Source organism: Tamandua tetradactyla, chromosome 4 (assembly GCF_023851605.1).
Source record: "Tamandua tetradactyla isolate mTamTet1 chromosome 4, mTamTet1.pri, whole genome shotgun sequence".
NCBI classification, from domain to species: Eukaryota; Metazoa; Chordata; class Mammalia; order Pilosa; family Myrmecophagidae; genus Tamandua; species Tamandua tetradactyla.
In genome coordinates, this window is record NC_135330.1 from 106,722,402 (window position 1) to 106,743,823 (window position 21,422).

Sequence of the window (21,422 nt, forward strand, 5' to 3'; positions counted from 1 at the left end):
ATTCAGCATAAAGTCTTCGAGGTTCATCCATGTTATTGCACATATCAAAACTTCATTCCTTTTTAATGCCGAATAATATTCCATTGTAGGCATATACAGTATTATATTTATCCATTCATTGGTTGATAGACACGGTTGCTTCCATCTTTGGCAATTGTGAATGATGACACTATGAACAATGGTGTGAAAACATCTGTTCAAGTCCCTGCTATCAATTCTATTGGGTGTATACCTAGTAGAGAGATTGCTGGGTCATGTGGTAGTTCTATACCTGATTTCCTGAGGAACTGCCGAACTGTCTTCCATGGTGACTGCACTCTTTTACATTCCTACCAGCAATGAATAAGTGCCCTATTTCTCCACATCCTTTCCAACAATGCAATTTTCCATTTTTAAAAAATAATAACCATTTCTAGTGTGTGTGAAATGTTATCTCACTATGATTTTGATTTGCATTTCCCTAATGGTTAATGATGTTGAGCATCTATTCATATGCTTTTTGGCCCCTCATATATCTTCTTTGGATAAATGTCTATTTAGTCTTTTGCCCATCTTGAATTGGATTGTTTGTCTTTTTGTTGTTGAGTAGAAGGAATTCTTTTTATATTCTGGATATTACACTCTTATCAGAAATGTGGTTTCCTGAATATTTTCTCCTATTGTGTAGTCTGCCATTTTATTTTCAATATAAAGTCCTTTGAGGCATAAACATCTTTAATTTTGATGAGGTCCCATTTATCTATTTTTTTCTTTTATTTATACTTTGGTTGTAAAATCTAAGAAACTATTGCCCAACACAACATCTTAAAGATGTTACCCTAATTTTCTTCTAAGAGTTTCATAGCTCTGGCTCTTATATTTAGTCCTTTGGTTCATTTTGAGCTGAGTTTTGTGTATGGTTTGAGGTAGGGGTCCACTCTCATTCTTTTGCATATGAATATCCAATTTTCCCAGTACCCTTTGTTGAAGAGACTATTGTCTCCCCAATAAGTAGACATGGCACCCTTGTCAATAATCAGTTGACCATAAATGTGAGAGCTGATTTCTGAACTCTCAATTTTATTCTGTCGATCTTTATGTCTTTCCTTGTGCCATTACCATGTTGTTTTGGTTACTGTGGCTTTGTACTAAATTATAAGATCAGGAAACGTGAGGCGTCTGACTTCATTCTTTTTTTCAAAATGGTTTTGGCTATTTGGGGCTCTTTACCCTTCCATATAAATTTGATGATTGGCTTTTCCATTTCTGAAAAAAAAGGATGTTGAAATTTTGCATTGAATCTGTACAATTCTCTTGGTAAAATTGAAATCTTTGTAATATTTTGTCTTCCAATTCATGAAAATGGATTGTCCTTCCTTTTAAGTCTTCTTTGATTTCTTTTAAGCAATGTTTTGTAATTTTCTGTGTACAAGTCCTTTATATTCTTGGTCAGATTTATTTCTAGGTATTTGAGTCTTTAATTATCACTGTAAATGGAATTTTTTCTTGATTTCTTCTTCTGATAATTCATTGCTTGTATATGGAGACATGACTAATTTTGCATTTTAATATAGTATCTATCCATTTTGCTGAATTCCTTTATTAGCTCTCAGAACTTTGTTGTGGATTTCTCAGTATTTTCTGGATATAGGATTATGCCTTCTGCAATTGGAGAAGTTTTACTTCTTCCTTTCCAATTTGGATGCCTTTTATTTCTTTTCTTTGCCTAGTTACTCTGGTTAGAACTTCCAATACCACGTGGTGACACTGGGTATCCTTTTCTTATTCCTGATCTTAGAGGAAAATGTTTCAGTCTTTCAACATTAAATAGGATGTTAGCTATCGGTATTTTATATATACCTTTTATCATGTTGAAGAAGTTCCCTTCTATTCCTAGTTTTCTAAGTGGTTTTTTATTTTTTATTATTTTTTTTATCAAGAAGGAGTGCTGGATTTTGTCAAATGCTTTTTTTGTGTATCAGTCAAGATGATTGTGTGTTTTTCCCTTTGTTCTGTTAATATGCTATGTTACATAAACTAATTTTCTTATGTTGAACCACCCTTGCATCCCTGGATCAATCCCACTTGATTATGGTGTATAATTCTTTTAATGCTCTGTTGGATTTGGTGAGCTAATATTTTGTTGAGGATTTTGCATCTACATTCATTATTGACATTGGTCTGTAATTTGCTTTTCTTGTGGTGTCTTTATGTGTCTTTGGTATAACAGTGATGTTGGCCTCATAGAACGAATTACAGAGTGTTCCCTCCTTTCCAATTTTTTAAAAGTGTTTGAGCAGCATTGGTGTTAATTCCTCCGAAATTTTTGGTGAAATTTCCCTGTGAAGCCATCTCATCTTGGGCTTTTTTAGTTGAGAGGTTTTAATTGCTGATTCAATCTCTTTAGTTATTATTAGTCTATTGATATCTTCTATTTCTTCTTAAGTCATTATGGGTAATTTGGGTGTTTCTAGGAATTTATCCGTTTTGACTTAGTTATCTATTATGTTGGTGTACAGTTGTCTATAGTGTCCTCTTACAGTCCTTTTTATTGAGTTGGGTTTGCAGTAATGCCCCCTTTTTATTACTGATTTTAGTTATTTGGTTCTTCTCTCTTTTTCTCTGTCAGTCTTACTAAAGGCTTGCCAGTTGTATTGATTTTTGCAAAGAACCAACTTTTTCTTCTCTTGATTCTCTCTATTCATTTATGTCTGTTCTAATCTTTGTTACTCCTTTCTTCTGCTTGTTTTGAGTTCAGTTTGCTGTTCTATTTCTAGTTCTTCTAGTTTTGAAGTTAGGACTCTGATTTGAAATCTTTCTTCTCTTTAGAGCTATAAATTGTCCTCTCAACACTGCCTTTGCTGTATCCCCTAACTTTGGCTATGTTGTATTTTCACGTTCATTTTGCCTCAATATATTTCTTAATTTCCTTTGTGATGCCCTCTGTAACCGATTGGTTGTTTAAGAGTATGTTGTTTAGGGGGCACAGCAGTTCAGTGGTAGAATTTTTGCCTGCCATATGGGAGACCTGAGTTCAATTTCTGGCCCATACACAAAAAACAAAAAAAAAAAAAACAAAACAACAACGTGGTGAAAAAAAAATCCTATGATATACATATGACATATCTGCCTCTCTGTGTGTGTATGTATATCGAGAGAAATACATATATGTAGTGAGACACATAAAAACTTCTTAAAAGTTTACATTGTTTAATTTCCACCTATTTGTGAATTTTCCATTTCTTCATCTGTTAATGGTTTCTAGCTTCATTCCATTGTGGTCAGAGACTACACATTGTATTATTTCAGTATTTTTGGACATATTGATATTTATTTTGTGACTTAAGGTATGGTCTATCCTGGAGAATGATCCATGTGCAATTGAGATGAATGTGTATTCTGGTTGTTGTTGGGTAAAATGTTTGTATATGTGTGTGTGTGTGTTATATCTAGTTAGTTTGACACATCATTAAAGTCTTCTATTTCCTTACTGATTTTATGTCTAGATATTTTATTCATTATTGAAAGTGGCATATTAAAGTCTCCTACTATTAGTTTAGGATTGTCAATTTCTCCCTTCAAATCTGTCAGTATTTTCTTCATGTATTTTGGGACTCTGCTGCTCAGTACATATATATTTATAATTGTTACATCATCCTTTTGAATTGACCCCTTTATCAGTATTTAATGACTCTGTCCCTTGTAACAGTTACAGTATAATTTATCTGAAAGTATAGCTACCCCAGCTTCTTTCAGTTACTACTTGTATGGTATATTTTTCCATCATTTCACTTTCAACCTACTTATGTCTTTGAATTTAAAATAGGTCTCTTGCAAATAGTATAGTTGGGTCACGATTTTTTTATCCAATTTGCCAATCTCTGACTTTTGAATGTAAGCTATTTACACTTAAGCTCACTACTGATAATGCAGGACTTTTTCTGTTATTTTGCTCTTTAATCCTTGTAAGTCTTATACCTTTTTTTGTCCCTCAATTCTTCCATTAATGCCTACTTTCATATTTGTTTGATTTTGTATTGTACTATATTGAGTCCTTTTCATTTCTATCTGGGTATATTTTTCATATATTTTCCTTCTGGTTACCATGGGGTTAAAATTTAACATCCTAAACATATAACAATCATATTTTATTTGACACTAACTTAATATATACAATATCAATAGCATATATGTACACTACTCCTAAACCACTCCAGCCCACACCTTTTTTTGTATTTGTTACAAATTATATCTTTGTGTAGATTATGTCCAAAACCATAAATTCATCATGACTTTTTTGTATTTTCATCTTAGCACCTGTGAGAAGTAAAAAGTGGTGTTCCATACAATAAAATGCAATACAATAGTACTGCCATTTATAAATTTATAAATATCCCTATAGTTGCCTTTCCTGAAGGTCTTTATTTCTTTAAGCCACTTCAGTCTACTGTCTAGTGTCCTTTACTCTCAGCCTGTAGAACTCCCTTTAGCATTACTTGTAGGGCAAATCTAGTGGTAATGAATTCCTTCAGGTTTTGTTTATTTGGGGATGTCTTACTATCTCCCTCATTTTTTTCTTTGCATGCTGTGTGGCAGGGGTCATATTTCATTCTTTTTCCATATGAGTATATCTTATTGGAGCACCACTTGTTGAATTTTTGTTTGGTTTGGTTTTCTGTTTGCTTGTTTGTTTGGGCAGTGTGTGGGCCAGGACTTGAACCCGGTTTTCCCTCATGGCAGGCAAGAATTCTACCACTGAACTAAACCTTGCACCCCCTATCTCCCTCATTTTTGAAAGAAAGTTTGAATATAAAACTCTTAGATGGTGATTGTTTTCTCTCAGCACTTTACGTATTGCAACCCGCTTTCACCTTGCCTCCATGGTTTCTGATGAGAAATTGGCATTTAATCTAATTGGAACTCCCTTGAACATAACATGTTAATATGTTGCCTTTCTCTTGCAACTTTCAGCACTTTCCTTTGTGTCTCACAGTTTGACCAATTTGTGATGGGGCATAGTTTTCTGTAAGTGTATTCTGTTTGGCGTTCTCTAGGCTTCCTCGTTGGGCATATACATGTCTTTTTCTAAGTTTGGGAAGTTTTCTGTCCTTATTTTTTTGAATATTCCTTCTACTCCTTTCTCTCTTTCTTCTCCTTCTGGGATTTCCACAGTGCTCAAATTGGTACACTTCCTAGGCTATTTCTGCTTTTTATAATTCTTTTTTCTGTCTGCTCCTCAACCTGACACATTTAAATTTTCTTCACTTTCACTGATTCTTTCTTCTGCCAGCTCCAATCTGCTGTTGAAACCCTCCTGGAAAATTTCATTTCAGTTATTGTGATCTCCAATTCCAGTAGTTCTGTTTGGTTCCCTTTTAAAATTCATATCTCTTTATCAAGAGTCTCATATTGTTTATATTATTTTTCTCATATCCTTTATTTCCTCCTCTGTCGTTTCCTTCATCTCCTTGAGCATATTGAAGATAATTTTTTAAAAATCTTTGTTTGGTATATCCAAAGTCTGGTCTTCTTCCTTGATATTTGTTGGCCCTTCCTTTGGATGAGCCATCAATTCCTGTTTATTTGTTCTGTAATCTTTTTTTCACACACTGTCTATTTTAATATTTTAAAATGTTAACTCTGGGATTTATTTCCTGAGATAACTGTTTCTCAAGTTTGTATGCAGCTAGGGATATGGCAGATATTTTTTGAGTGTCAGGAGCTTACAAAAGCATGCAAACTGTAATTTACCAGGAGGCTAACCCTCTTGAATCCTTGAAGAAAACAGGAGAAGGGAATAGATTCATTCTGACAACAGCTGATCTTTAACTACTTCAGGAACCTAGAAAAGAAAATCTCCATGCACACAGTTCCTCAATTATGCAGCTTATATGCAGGACATCTCCTTGGGACACATATATTATGGTTACTATTCTTCAAGGTGGGGCATTACCATGAAGAGATGTATATTTGAAGAATCTTTTTTGTTTGTTTGTTTTCACTTGCTTTCACTCTAACAGCAGCTTATCCTAACATCCCTGTGAGCTGTGACTGTTTTGGGACGCATGGAGACCCTGAGATAGAAAGATCTAGACAAAAAGGTAGAAATAATTTGGCTCATAAAGGCCAGGAACTACCCTTATTAGAGTGTTTAGCCCCTGAACCTCCAGCATAGGCTCTGGGCACCCCACCCCCCAACATCACCCACCCCTCTCACCAACATGCCCTCTGCATGCTCCAACAGGGTTGCTAGTTTTCTCAGAAGAAAGGAGTATAGTAACGTTTCCTTTCCTTTCCCCTTTCTACTTTCCTTTACCTTCTTCCCCTTTCCCCTTTCCTTTCTTGTCAGAAAGGGACAAAGTGAAGCAGGGAAAAAGGTGTTATGCCATGTGACAAAGAAAAAGAGGAAGGCAAGGCTAGAGACATTAAATAAAACAGGGCAGAATCATGCTCAGAAGTTGTGTCTGTTTCCAGCCCTTACTGATTTTTCCCATTCCCCTGCAGTTGGTTCCCAAACTTTCCAGTCTAGGAATCACTATTCTAATACATGACTTGGATCAGTTGAGTCTAACCCATTTTCAGGTCTGAGATGGGGTTAAAATTACAAATCCCAAATTCAGATCGAATAAGCATGCCTCAATTTAAAGATTCCAGTATGGACCCTGTTTTAGTTTCTAGGCTGCTAAGATAAATAGCACACAATAACTGGGCTCAAACAATGGGGATTTATTGGCTCCTGCCAGATTCAGAGGCCAGAAGCCTTGCTTCTTCCCAGGGTTGATATCTTCTAGCTGGCAAGCAATCATTGGGATTTCTTGTTTTTTCCATCACATGGCAATGCACATGGTAGCATCTTCTCCTCTCTCTTCTGGGTTTTGTTGGCTTCCATCCTTGGGCTTCTCCCTGTGGCTTTTCTTCCATGTCCAATTTCCCTTGCTTATAAGACTTCACCTATATTGGATTAAGACCTTTGGGCCATACCTGACTAAATAACACCTTCAACACTCCTATTCACAGGTGGCTTCATACCCACAGGACCTAACATTGGGATCTGAACATGCCTTTTGTGGGAGACACAATTTAAACCCCAACAAACCCCGAGCAAAAGCATGGAGAGAAGGTGAGGAAAGAGGGGGAGAGGCAGGGTTACCTACCCCAGACCCAAAACAGTGAATGCCTCAGTGCAAATTAGTAAAAGGTACCCCTTACTCAGGGTTGATGCGAGCTGCCATCTGACCGCCTAGGCCAGGTGCCTCTGTGTGGCCTCAAGGAGGGAGGGTCCTGGGGTTTTTCTGCACCAGGAAGAAGCTGTCTCTGTGCTTGTAGGCCTTTTCCATCACCCTTTATTCCCGGGGACTTGGGTACCCTGCCGTGAGCCTCAGCCTCCAGGCTCTGGGAAAAGGAGTGCTCATCTTCCTCTGCTGTCCCTCGGAGGCCCACCTCCCCCATCTCCCTGCCGTGTAGAGCTTGGGGTTCCAGCAAGAATGGGAAACCAGAAACTCTCAGGGGGAGACTCCAGTCCTGAAAGTACTCCCCAAAAGTTGTGAGAATGTAAGCCCAGTAGCCTGGGGCTGAGGGAGATTTCTCCCACGGACAGTCACTGCTTGCCAAGCAGCAAAGTCACATGCCTCAGAACAAGTGATGGAAGAATACTAGTTTGTTTTTGTTTTTGATTTTTGGCATGGGTAAGCTCCAGGAATCAAATCCGGGTCTCTGGCATGGCAGGCAAGAATTCTGCCACTGAGCCACTGTTGTACTGCCTGAGAAACATTAGTTTTATATTTTAATACTCTTTCCACCTTTGCCTCAGATTATTTCCCAGAGGACACATGCACACTGGCTTTGGGGATGATTTGGGGAAGGAATAGGAGAGAGATCCAGATGAATTTCTGGTGACTCTAATGTACCGTTAGAGTTAAGAACTCCACCTCACACTAAAGCTGGGGTAACCTCTGCAGGACTTTTCCCAGCTCTCATGGGAGTGAGTACCCCCATTTTCCCCCATCTTAGCATGAGGATACCAGAAGGAGCAAGAAAAAGAAATGAGGGAGCCAAGGGGAGTGCTTCTTTCAACCACTCTCCTCTCCTCCCACTTTTTTCTCAGAAGCAGGTACATTTGCTCCTTCCTCTTTTAAGTGGCAAATCCATGAAATGTATTAAATATCTGTCATCATCCCCAGGGGTGGCAGTGGCCCCAACTTTCTGGTCCTTCATGTGACAGGCATCTGGAGGAAATATCAAAGGGGGCTGCTTGTGCTGAATCTTCAAGGAAACCCCCCACCCATGCACGTGGCTGTTGGGAAGTCTGAGGGTACCTCTGACTCCACTCTTCTTTCCTTTTGTGCTTTGTTGCAGAAGAAAAGGCTCAAGGTAGTCAAGACAGCATCACTGTCTCTGTCATGAAGTACGCCGACAGCCAGCAGCTGCCCCTCAGCAGTGACGCAGCACAGGGTGAGTCCGTCCAGTGCTTGTTTCAAAATACTTTCAGTGCTGAGCTGAATCAGCTGATGCTGAGGTGCAGTGCAGGGGGCAGGAAGGACCAGGCAAGGGGCAGCCTGGACGGTTTCCTGGTTCTGGAGCAGAGCTCACTCCTCTGACTCATTGTTCACTTATTGGAATAAGCTTTGGCTTTTAGCTGCCACCGACCCACCTACCTCCCCCACCCCAGGTGTCCCAGGTAGGGGGGCATTGCCTTCTGAAAGGGCCTTCTATGCCACCCCCTGCCCCCAAAGAGCTTCTCATGCTCCTATTAGTCCCCACAAAATGAAGCTTCTCTTGCTAGGTAGACCTCAGCAGTGCCTCCTCACTGTCCCCCTCGCCTGGGGCCATATGGAGACCTCAGAGCGTGGGCTCCACCATGAAACAGACCCTTGATCCCTTCTCCTCTCTGTCCCTGGGGTGGGAAGGATGGGATGTATCTCTCCGTGATGAGTCCCTCAGCTCCCTGAGAGCCCCTCTCAGGACTGAGACCCATGCCCCGTGCGGTTTTGTGCAGAGTGGTGGAAAACCAGGCTCGGGCTTGTGCATTGAGTCTCTGCAGCCACAGCCCCTCCGCTTGGCCACTGGGGCTTCACGCAGCCACTGCCGCCCTCTCCTTCTCTGGAAAACCCACGTTAGGTGATCTGCCTGGAGTTCAACTCACGAGACTGGGAAGCAGCAGTGTGTGACTGTAACAGAGGGTCCTGGCCCATACATTTCTCAAAACCATCCCTGGCCAGAGAGACCGTTTCTTAAAACCAATGACCTGATCCACGGAAAGCATTAGAAGAGCTTAATAATCCCTATAAAGAGCTCAGTATATTGCTATTAGACAATGTCCTTTAAACCGAATATCTTCCAGGTCCTTGAGCTTTGGGGCTGACCCTGAGGCCTGAAGGCTCCCCTCTAGCTTGATCCCTCAGAATCTGAGTTTGATGTTCAGTTACTGGTGAAAGGAAACAGAGCCAAACTCCCCTGTCTCTGGCCTTGGGGTCAGGTGGAATCTTGGATTCTGGAGCATGAGATGCTCAAAAGAGACTTTCTGCCATTACCTAAACACATTTTCTTCCCCTCCCTGTAATCTCTTGTTGCTGGCTGTGTTCAAGCCCTGACTACTTGTCCAATGCCATGATAGCATACAGTTATCATATTCATGGATTCCTTCAGCAGTATTTCTTGAAAAGCCCTCGATGCTTTGGGAAGGCAGTGTTGGGGTCCCACCTCTGGGATCTGCGGCTTCTAGTTGAAATGTACACAAGAGGCCCTTGCCTTCCGAGGGCTTACATTTTTGTAGTGGGAGGCAGACAAAAAAACATATAGCATAATGAGTGAGATTGTTTCCAAGAGTGATAAAGGCCAAGGAGAAAATAAGACAGAGTAATGGTGAAGGGGATCAGTGAAAACCTCTTTGAGGGAGTTGAGACTTGGATGCAGAGAAAGAGGCGGCCACATGGTTATCTCGAGGAAGGAGTCCCACAGCTCTAAGGCACATGCAAGCACATTCAAGAAGAATAAGAAGGCCAATATGTCTGGAAAGGGGATGGAGAGGACAGGAGATGTAGGAAGTACAGTGAGAGGTAGGCAAGAACCCCAGACCTTCCTGTACTTAAACTTACAGATTCACCTGTAAAAGGATGGGATGAAAAAGGAGCTGCTGTGGCTCCATGATGCCATTCAAAGGGACAAGGTCTCTGCCATTTAACTCCCCATGGCTGCTCCTCAGATGGCCCAGCTGGGCAAGGCCTGAAACCACTTTATGCTCCAGGAAGGTGAACAAGTCCGTATTTTGAACTTCTGCTGCATGGCATTCTCTCCTCAGGAGAAACCAACAGGGCTAGTCCAAGCTGTGTGTCTTGCTTAGAGGAAGGAGACAAAAATGTCTCAACTAGGCCCAAGATTCAACACCACTTCTAATTGTTGCTTTCCTGGACAAAAATAAACATGAATAACTAGAAAAGGAGCAACTGAGGCCACCCAAGGCGGGGTGGAGAATTGACATTGGTTGGACAACTACTTTGGGGTAGCGTTTTTGCACATAAGATCTCGTTGGATTCAGTAGTCACAAGAAGTAGGCATTATTCCCCCGACAGAGGTGAGAAGCCTGAAGTTCAGAAAGGTCACCTAATTGATATAAAGTTGCACAAGTGGTAAGTGGAAAGAGTAGGATTTGAATTTCAGGTTTGCTTAGGTGGGCAGACCATGTGAGACTTCTTTGAGAAATAGACGATGACAATGTCATAGTTTCTCCAAGCAAATAGGCAGCTGCACTTGAATTTCTTGGCTTCACGGTGGTTCAGTTTTGCTTCCCCTTAGCCCTCTGGGCCCTGTCTAGACAGATTTCCCCTTGTGAAGTGTGAGCGAGGTCCTAGATTAGCAGGGGCATCAATGACAGACAGCTTGCACACTTTGGGTGAATGAGATTTCAAGCCGAAAGCTTGGAGAAATGAGGATGAAACAAACTGGACCATGGACCTCATTCTAGCTACCCAATTCCAGACTGATCCAATCAGATCCCACTTTTTAACAACTTGCAAGTTTATTTGTGGGCACACTGCAGTGGGCAGGGCTATGGGAAGGAGCCTTCATCAGTAGCTGAGGGCTGTCAGGGCTCCTTAGGGTGGGCTATTGGTCTTGTTGCTGCAGAAATCTGCCTGTTGGAAGAATCTCCAAGACTCACCTCATTCATTACATCTGCTGTCAACCTCACTAGTTGGTCACCCCATTGCCAGATTTATGATGGCTCTCCAGCACATTCCTTTCCATCTGGCTTGGCTCCAGGGTGTGGGACACAGGCATTTCTGTCTCCTTCTGACCCCCTGAGTACTTCAGCACCTGACAACATATCTCAGCACCCTGGAAGCACACAGGTGGAACCGGGGGTCCAGGGGAGCAGCCGATGCTCACCCCTTGTCTTTAGAAGGGGCCTCACTATGAGGCCCTGGCCAATTTATGATGTGGCAATCAGAAACGCTTCAGACCCAGGCCTGCAGGTTGCACCCAGTACCTCATCTGCACTTCAATAGCACACTTTTCTTTCACTCAACTATGTATCTGGGTGTTGGATGTGTAAGTGGAGAGGCTCTCCAGTGCAATTAAACAGGAGTATTGAGCCAGAGAGAAATCAGTGTGTGTTGATTCAGATATTTAAGCAACCACCTTTCAGTACTGACCGAAAAATTGGCCTTCCAGCTGTCCCTGCTGGCAGGCTGTTCTGGCATCTTGTCAGGTCCCTGTTAATGTGTTTTTCAAATTCCAACTTGCTTCAACTTGTCTCCTAACTGATTCTCTTGATGATTTGAATAATGGGTTCCAGGCTGACCTGCACATGGTGGCGCTATAGCTCTTCTGTAGATGTGACCCCTTCTTATAACCCCAGCCAGGGGGTATCCCCTTACCAGGCTTAATTCAGTGGGTTAATTCAGCTTGAGGGTGCTTCTTAAGTCGAGTCCTAATTGTGCCCCTGGAAAATTTTAGTGGCAGATTTCAGTCCCCTAGATGAGTTTAGGGTTTGGATGTCTGCTTGAGGGTTGCTGATTGCCTCCTTATTCAACTCACTCTTCCCAAAAGAAGAAGATTCCCACCATTTGAAATCCTCCTGATAGGTAACTCTTGGATGGGTTTGTGGTCATTTAATTGCCAGGGCCCCTACCCCTTGCTTTACAGAGCCCCAACAATACCAGTGCCCTTTCTCAGACACATCCACTTAGCTGGGGTCCAGTGGGTTTGGAGCCAGGCTGCTAAAGGAAGGTTGATCCCCTGTTCTCAACTCAGAAGCCATTTAGCCTTCTTTCTGAGGCCCTCATAAGCATGGCTGTCAGACTATCCTGACTTTTTCTAGTTTAGGCTGATGAATGGCACAGCTGTTTTTAGCCACTGGCTTTCTAGAAGTTGAGCCATTGGCTCAGCATAGTTCTGTAGAAGGAAGGTGCTGGGAAGGAGAAGTGAATCCTTTATAAATGAGGAGGTATCTGATGGGGGAAACAGATTCTCAGTGCCGGGTTACCTTCTGACTCACCCATTGTCGCTCTAGAGCTAGTTGGCATAGAAAGGGATCAGAACCGTCTGTAGACCAACCTGTTGAAATATGGGTTGCGTGGCCACCCTCCAAAAGTGACTCGGTAGGTCCAAAGTGGGGCCTGTGCCTCCAGTTGTCCAACCAGCTCTCCAGGAGGCTCTGGGCCTCCTGGTTGGAAGGAAAATTGGATGGAAATCAGAACTCATGGGCCTGTCCCCCAGTAACTCTGGGCAAGGCCTCTTGACTTCTCTTTTCTCATCTCTAAAGCAGGAGTTTAAGAGTGGCCACTTGGTAGGATTGCTTTGAGGAACATATGAGATCCACAAAGTGCTGAAAACGTGTCAGGCATTCCAAATGCTTGATCCACTTGGGGACTCTATTATTGGGAGTTCATTCATGAAAAATATGTGATTTTGGCACAAAACTGGAATAGGTACCCTAGGGTTAAAAGAAGAAAAAAAGCATGATCTGCTGCACTCAAGGAGCTTAGGAGTAATAAGGCAAGAGAAGCACACCTGGAAGTTAGGATCTCTACCTGGTGCCGGGTGTTATGTCACTGAGAGTGAACATACCTGCTGTTACTTGGAAAACCTCTTCAACTGCTCTGGGTGATGGAAGAAACTGGCACAGGAAAGGCTGCAGCCCCTGCACTGCACCCTGGAGAGGACACTTCTGGACTTCTAGAAGCCACAGGCCTGTCTCTACCAGGACACACAGCCTCTTTGCCCAAGGATAAGAATACAAAGCAATTGGAGGGGACTCTAGAATGGCCATCCCTCTCCACTACCCAGAGATTCCATTGCACCCTTTTTACCCCTGCTTACTAGGATCAAATTCTACTCTCACTGGTGAGGTTTCTCTCCAGAAGTTTTGTTTCTGGAATTCATGGCTCCTTTCTCTGTTCACACTTCTGGTATGGTTGGCCTCCCCTTACACCAGAGCAGGTGAGTGCATTGGAGAATTAACTGAGATGAAACCCAGTGGGAGGAGATAAAGTGCTTCATGCACATATGAAAAGGCAGAGCAAAGGTGAGGATGAGGGGTAGGAGGGGAGGTATGTGTGGGTCAGCCAGTGTCAGGGCCTTGGTCTGGGAAGTAACAGGACAGGGGTGAAGGCACCACAGAAAAGTGCCATGTGATGAACTGAGAAGACCCAGCAGACATTCTGACTTCAGCTCAGGTCAAATGCTCCACCCCAGGCAAGGAGAATCCATATGGAAACCAAGAAGTGCTCTTCTAAGCTTATTCTTGCCGGACTCATGCAGAAATGCAAAAGGGGATTATTTCAATTGCAAGTATATGAATCCCTTCTTGTAATCCCAAACCGTATGCTTTCAGACTCACAGAACCTCCCTACATTGACCAGGCAATGATAGCAAATGCACCTTTCTTCCCTCAGGCAACCCCAAACCCCATGTCGCCATCACTGCTTGCACTGAGGCAGCTCTCAATTTTTGTGCATGTTGGATGGTACGGCTTATGTTTTCCAGACAGAACGTTACTTCTGCAACCATGCTTTGCTTTTAATTCATTATTAACCTGTACTGAAATGGGTTTCTGTACAACTCTTCATTCTTTACTGGACTATTTTGGTTTGCCAAACTAAAGATTGTTGCTATTTATTCATTCATTCATTTATATCATGTAAGTAGTATTTAATTCTCCTTTGTAACAAAACCAAAGTTCAGATAAGCCAAAAGAAGATAATAAAAGCACCCCTAAATCTCATCACTCTGAGATAGCTACTATCAAAATGTTGGTACATATTTGCCCAGAGTTGTGTGTGTGCATATGTGTATACATGTATACTTTTTTCCAACAGAAATGAGGTGTCTGTCTTTTGTAATTGGCAGGTAAGTCCTGAATTTCCTTTGAGCCTTTAAACACATTTTTAAACTTTTGAGGGAAATTCAAAAGCAGACATAATGTGCTTTGCACAGTATGCATGTGTTCCAAAACATGTATGTGGTATCAAACGGAAATCCCCATGCTCTCATATGTCTCTACGTCTACAACAAATCTACAATAACTCTGATGTTCTGTGAGTCTGACGCTTCCTCTGAATTTTCCAAGGAATCTTAAACTTAGCTTTGGTGTTTAGGTTATTCCAGATGTCTTGATATAAGTCCTCCATGTAAGGTAGCCTTGAAATTCTCAATTAATCAGAAACCTTAATTAACTAGAAAACTACATTTCTTAACTATGTGTGATATGAGCATTTACTGCAGCAAAATGATGGTACTAAGAGGTAGCCCTCTAGGGCCATGAGCAAGATAAAATGATGGATGAGAATTCATCTCAAGTAAACAAGGAATTCTTCCAGCATCTGGAGCATGGAATTGGAATGGGGTAAAATGTCAAGCATATATGTGCAGAAATTCTGAGAGACACTTATTGTTCCGTGCTGGCTAACCCTGGTGTAAATTGCAGGCAGCATTGGCTCAGTTGAATGGAGCAGTGTTTGGCCTGTCCTGCTTTTATTATGCTGACTCAGTTCTCTTTTCAACACAGTCCCAGCCCATTGTCTTCTTCTCTCTCTTGACTGGGGAATTATTTCTCAAGGGAAGAAAAGGGAAAGATGAAAATGAATTGAATGGAAATGCAAGAGAAATGAGAGTAGAAGTAGAGAAGGTGAGTGCAGTGAAGATACAAGTGAGAAAATGAAAAATGGCCAAGTTAGAAGAGAGGAAAATATGCTCTGGGAGCAAGAGAAATGAATCAGTGATGAAAAACTGCGTTGAATAATGTTCAAGAAAAGAAATGAGGAGGAAGAAAAAAACATGAAAGACTGTCGAATAAAGGGGAGACAAGGAGATCTGGGAAATATTATTTCCTAATGTTGAGTTTACTTCCAAAATTCTTTGTGAGAGATTAAGCCAGAAAATAGATTATCCATCTTGGTTACAAAGAAATCATTGTGCTATCTGCAAGCAGAAACACATAATGAAGACTGCCTGAATCTGGTAGGTAAAGGGATTATTTTCCTTTGCTGTATCTCCTCTTATTTTAGTAACTCCAACCCCTTCTTGCTCAGTTTCCATGTTCATTAGGGTAACCCCCACTTTTGGTGCAATTACAAAAACACAAAACAAGTTCTGTGATCACAATACTCTTATGGGGAAATTACCATACATATTCTTGTGCGGATTCTTATAACATTTCTATGAGACAGATGGGTTGTTTAGTGTCCTTCTTTAACATCTGGAAAAACTAGGGCACAGAGAGATGTTAAATGGGGTGAGTCCAATCTCCTGTTTTAGTACTGATGGGCCAAGACAGACCCAGAGGCAGCCAGTCAGTCTTCTCAACAGAAGACATTACATTCCTATGGGCAGTACGATTCCCTTGTCCCTTATTTGCTCTGAAACCAAAACAAAATGGAACCCAAACCTTTCAAACACACTGTCCTTATCAGGTAATTTTCATGTTTCCATTCTTTTAAAAAAGTCAATTCCTGTTTAAATTATAAACGTGCTTGCATCTCAAAGAAATACAGTACTGCAATAAACTCCACAATTCAAAATGAAAGGGAAAGCAGACATTTGGAATAATAAGATTAGTAAAGAATTAGTGAAAAACCAAAACCAAAAACAAAATCAAGTACCATGCCTAAATAATCGCCAATTTCTAAAGAGTACAACAAAAATACCTTAAAAGCATAAAATATTGCTGAACATGATTCAGTCTTTTGTGGGAGGGGGTCTGTGAGGAGTGGTATGAGTATATTTGTGTGTGTATTTGTGTGTGTGAGTGTGTGTGTGTGTGAAAAAGAGAGAGAGAGATTGACAGAAAGAGAGCAAAAGAATGAGAGGGATAGAGAGAAAAACTGGGTGTGTGTGTGGAAATGTGTTATGAAGCACAAATGAGCATGCAACTAAAAACATCTTCATGTAGTCAACCCTGGTTCGGCCATACCCTATAAAAAAATGCCCTATTTGGGAGTTTTATGAACCTTGATTCCTTGTCAAATTAGCCCAGCTTTGTGCATGAACTAAGTACTCTGTGTGAGTGAAACCTGGAGTTGCCCTAAAGATATGTTTCAAGGTGACTCAGGAATAACCCCCTACCCCATATCTCCAAAGTCCTCTCACCTCACCCTGGGGCTGAGAAGAAGATGTGGACAGGTCTGGTAGGTGAAGGAGAGGTAGAAAGAAATCCCCAACACATTTTCCTTCCCTATCCTCACTTTCCAGTTCCTCTCCTACCTGCCTCCAAACTACAGCTCTCACCAGTACCCCTAGTACCCTGTGCACAAAGGACCAGCCAACACCACTAATAATGAACAAGAAACCTCTTGGGTTTATCCAGTGTATTTTCCCTCCAAAAGCTTATTCCAACTTTTTTTCCACATATGTCGTCACTTTAAGTTCATTAATGAGCAGTAAATCAGCAAATCGAGTTTGTCTCAGTCTGATGGTTTATGCTGAAAATTGCCTACTGCTCTTAGGATCTTAAAAAAAAATTATCGCCTATTCAGGTTCAGAAAGAAGTTTGAGGTGCTTATAGCCCCTAATGGTGAAAGAAGTCGTTATTAATATGGGAACAAAGAGCTGGAGATAGGAGACTTTCCTGCATTTCCTGAGTTTTAGAGCCCTAGATGTATTTGAGCTCAAATTTTACACATGAGCCTCGCTGGGCTTGAGTATCTCTGGAACAGTGATTAGTATATTTTAAAAAATGGAATGATATATGATCTCAAAATCTCAAAGGCTGAACTTTCCAAATGAAACCACAGGAAGAACAGAGGGAGACTGGAGATAGTGTCTTCCATCCAGCCTTCTTGGTTTTTTTTTTTTTTTTTGGTATGCTATATGGAGAGGTCACATTTCATTATTTTTCCATGTGAGTATCCCATTATTGCAGCACCATTGGTTGAATTTCATTTGTTTGTTTGTTTGTTTTTTGGGACGTGCATGGACCAGGAATTAAACCCAGTTCTCTCACATGGCAGGCAAGAATTCTACCACTGAACTACATTTGCACCCCCACCCCCACCCCTCAGCCATCTTGTTTTCAATCCCTCTCTTAGCCCTGCCCTCCTTGCCTTGTATCAGAATCTGAGAGGTTAATCTTTTCCAATGCCTTCTCCCTGGGCTCCCTCTTGTATTTAAAACTAATAATTAGTATTGTCGAGTTAGTACTCATGTCGAGAATTGTGTAAATCACTTTCTTTAAATCTTCTAATTTAGTTAAAACAACAATCCTGTGAGGTACGGATAGTTATCATTTCCTCATTTTTCAGGTAAGGAAAATGAGGCCCAGAGTGAGTCAATGACTCATCAAGACCACCTGGTAAGCTGGGCTAGTGCTGGGATCTGAACTTCAGCCGATGTGACATTAACGGTTGTGGGACTCATAAAAGGTCAGAGGGCCAGCAAATCAGGAGACTCAGAACGGTTATGTAAGTCATGCAGAAGTTGAGTTGGATGTGGCCAGCGAAATGGTATGAGTGTAGGCTGAAAGAAATAATGTGGCAGCAAGGAAGTGTTTCTTTACAGGCCCTTTTACCTTGACTGTAGAGACATTCTCCTCTCGTAGGTGTCCACATTACATTCCCAGGGCTCTGGCTCACACAGAAACACCCTGACCAGAGACCAGGCCAAGGCATGACTGATTGGTTCACCCCTCTGTCTTCTTTCAGTTTCTGATGAATTGACTCCTGAAGAGAGTTCAGGAGCAAGACAGGATTTGGTGGAGTCTGCTGATGAACCACGGTCTTCAGATGAGACAAACATGCTTCCCTGTCATCATGATGCTGTGCCATCTAGTTTCTGTGTTTTGTTGTAACAGAAAGAAGACGAACCTCTTTGCTGAATTTTTCCCCTCTTAGGTTCTATGGTGGTAAAATAACTTTTCATTTCGCAGCTCAACAATTCCTAAGCTGTGTCTCTTCTTCATAGTCCCTTTGAGAATATAAATCTAGAAATAAGATGCAATCCTAAGAAGTTTGGAAAATAAGTTTTTGCATTCCTAGTTGAAAGCCAAACCTGAAACTTTTAGACCTTGGGTGTTGTTTGTTCTCATAGATGATAAGGGGCCCATCTCTTTTCTCTCCTTGAGCGAATGAATTGCTTTCATGTGTTCATCACTTCTGTTCCAGTGAAGCTTTGCCTCTGAACCAAAGCCCTGGTGGCCAACTTCAGGGGACATGCTGACCTTGAGGCTCATCCTGTGCGATGTCTTATTTTAAATTGTGCAGGGAGAGAGCAAGAGAAGGAGAGCAGGAGAAAGGCCCAGAACCCACAGTTTATAAATCACCCTGTAACACAGCCGGGATGTGAAAGGAACACAGCCAGGGGTTGTGAAAGGAAATAATTTTCATTCCCAGCCCTGGGAGCTACATGAAGCAACAGAACAAAAGCTGCATTCCCCAGAGATTTTCTGAAAGTAAAATGGAAGGGAAAAATGTGAAAATCACCGGAAGGGCAAAAGTTAGGGCAGATATGGAAAACACAGACTTTAGCCAGATGCCTGACTCAGCCAGCTCTCCTGCTTCTGGCTGGAGGTGTAGACACACTGTACACATAGGGAAATATTGGAAATGCCTTCAGAGGCTTCCCCAACCCAAGAAGCCGGAATGGTGGGCACAGCGAAGTGTTTCATGGACTCTGTGTCCGTGTTAGGTGGTAGTGAGAAAAGAAGTGGCTTGGCCCTAAATGATAAAGCACGTCTTAAAGGCACAGATAAGCTTGTGTCTCAGACTTGCTAGTACCTTGCTTGTCCCAAGAGGCAGTTCCCAGAGGGCCTGCATTCTACCTGGCTCTGTTCTGAGCCAGTCTCAGGGGTGGGAGGGGAAGTGAAGGTGGCTGAGAGTGAATTCCTGGCTCTGTCCTAGAGGGCGGCTGCATCATGTGCCTTGAATTGTGCGGATGCCACTCATAGTTGAGCAGGGCCACAGCGAGCCAGAATACAGGGTACAGGCCTGAGAATCTCTGAGAGTCAAGAGCTGTGGGCTCTTGTCCAGGCTCCACCACTTGAACATCTTGGTAGCTCAGTTTTGCCAGCTATAAAATGGGGTTAGTGCTGGCTGTCCTGCCTACCTCAGAGGGCTTTTGTGAAGCTCGAGTAAAATAGAAGAGCACAGAAATGATGGTGATTCTCCCGATGCTAGTAGTGACTAATGTTTATTGAGCATCAACCACATGTCAGGCACTAGGCCTTCAAAAACATTGCGTATTAGTTCCCATCTTGACCATAAGCCTGAAAAATAGGTCTTTCAGTCTCTCCTTGACAGTTGAGGAAACTGAGACTTGGGAAGATTCAGTAGCACAACGTCACACAGCTGGTGAGGAGCCAAAGCTCAGTGTGGTTATAACATCGAGTTGGGTATGATAGCATGGAGGGGTAGGCCCCGGGGCCAGTAGAGTTAGCTTTGAGTCCCGGCTCTACCACACACCAGCTGTGTGACTTTGGGAATATTACTTAACCTCTCTGTGCTTCTGTGTGCTTTTTGTAAAATGAGGGATAACCCGAAGACCTGCCTCGTAGGAATGTTAATGAGAATTAAAAGAAATAGATACAGAGTGCTGAGAAGCGTTTCCCCCACCCAGTAAGCACTTTTAAATGTTAGCATTTTTGAATTTTTAAATAATGCTCCTATTGGAAGCATCATTGGGAGAATCACCTAGATATGAAAAGGCTAAGCCAGCAGTTCTGAGAAATGAAACAAATGAAAAAGTGAGAAATTTAGGAAAAACTAAAAGTTATAAAAGAAGATAAGTAATGTATTGCATTCTTTATTTCAACAGCAAACAATATTTATGTAGCGTAATAAAGAACCCAATGCATATGGAATGTAACCAATGATAGTGATATAGGATAAAATTCTCTCGGGAAGATTATGAAAAGGAAAGTGTCCTCATAAGCCACAAGGGCAAATCCATAGATGATGACTAGAATTAGTAAATCAGAACAGAATCATGTATGTATTATTTAGAAATATTGAGGTATATATAAACAAAGAGCTAAAAAAAAGAAGGAGAAGACCTCAGTGGTATTCTGGGAACGGGCACTGTAGTTTTTTTGTGATAAGCTTCTTCACACCTTTTGACTTTTAAACTCTGTGCGTGTATTATTTGGATAAAAGTAATCTTTAAAGTCTCATTTTTCTTTATGCAAAGATACTGCATGAGCTATGTGCCTATTCTTGTTTATAAAAAACTAATTTATCCTCTAAATGTATACCATGGAGAAATACCTGACAATTTTTATAAGGAATACGCATTTTTTAAAAATCTATTAAAATTGTTTCACCTCTGTGAAATTTAGAAGCACGGGTGTTCCTTAAATTATGTCTTTTCTTCATGCTTAACATAGCTACTTTTTGTTAAAGAAATAAGGTTTACATTTTATTTTATAGACGATGAAAGAGGTCATCTTATAGATTTTTATTAGCTTTAATAGAATAATAAAAATTTTAAAGCAGTAAAAAAAAAAATCTCCTGCTGTTCTATGTACTCTGGAAAAACAGGTTCTTAAACCTAATCCGTTTCTGTGGGTGTAGACCCATTCTAAGTAGGACTTTTGGAGGAGGTTACTTCAGTTAAGGTGTGATCCAGGATGGGCCTTAATCTTATTTCTGGAGTCTTTATAAGCAGAGTGAAATTCAGACAGATAAAGAGAAAGCCACAGAGGGAGCAGCCAGAGGCTGAAATTCAGTGGAATCTGGAAGAGAAGGGAGAGGCCAGGAGAGGCTGCTGTCAGCACTGCCGTGGGATGGAGGAGCCAGGACCGGGGATTGCCACCAAAACTTTGGTTTTGGACTGTCTCTTAGCCTCAAAACCATGAGCCAATACATTCCCATTGGTGAAGCCGACCCATTGCATGGTAGCTGCTTGAGAAGCCCAAGGAAACTAAAATAGCCCCACACTAATACAAGGTGTTAATAATAGGACATACTATTATTATGACAGAATAGTATATTTTATGTATGATTTTTCTGTAAGCCTCT

General features: G+C 41.5%; 1 protein-coding gene across 1 annotated transcript in view; it reads left to right on the forward strand.

Moving 5' to 3' along the window:
- Positions 1–18,266, forward strand: part of LOC143679251 (guanylate cyclase soluble subunit beta-2-like) — a 63,131-nt gene extending 44,865 nt beyond the window's left edge. Inside the window, exons 13-14 of the mRNA XM_077155824.1 lie at positions 8,335–8,430; positions 18,114–18,266. Of these exons, the coding sequence (XP_077011939.1) occupies positions 8,335–8,430; positions 18,114–18,259 (242 nt within the window). The 3' untranslated portion in view covers positions 18,260–18,266. The remainder of the gene's footprint in view (positions 1–8,334; positions 8,431–18,113) is intronic.
- Positions 18,267–21,422: the final 3,156 nt, after the last annotated feature.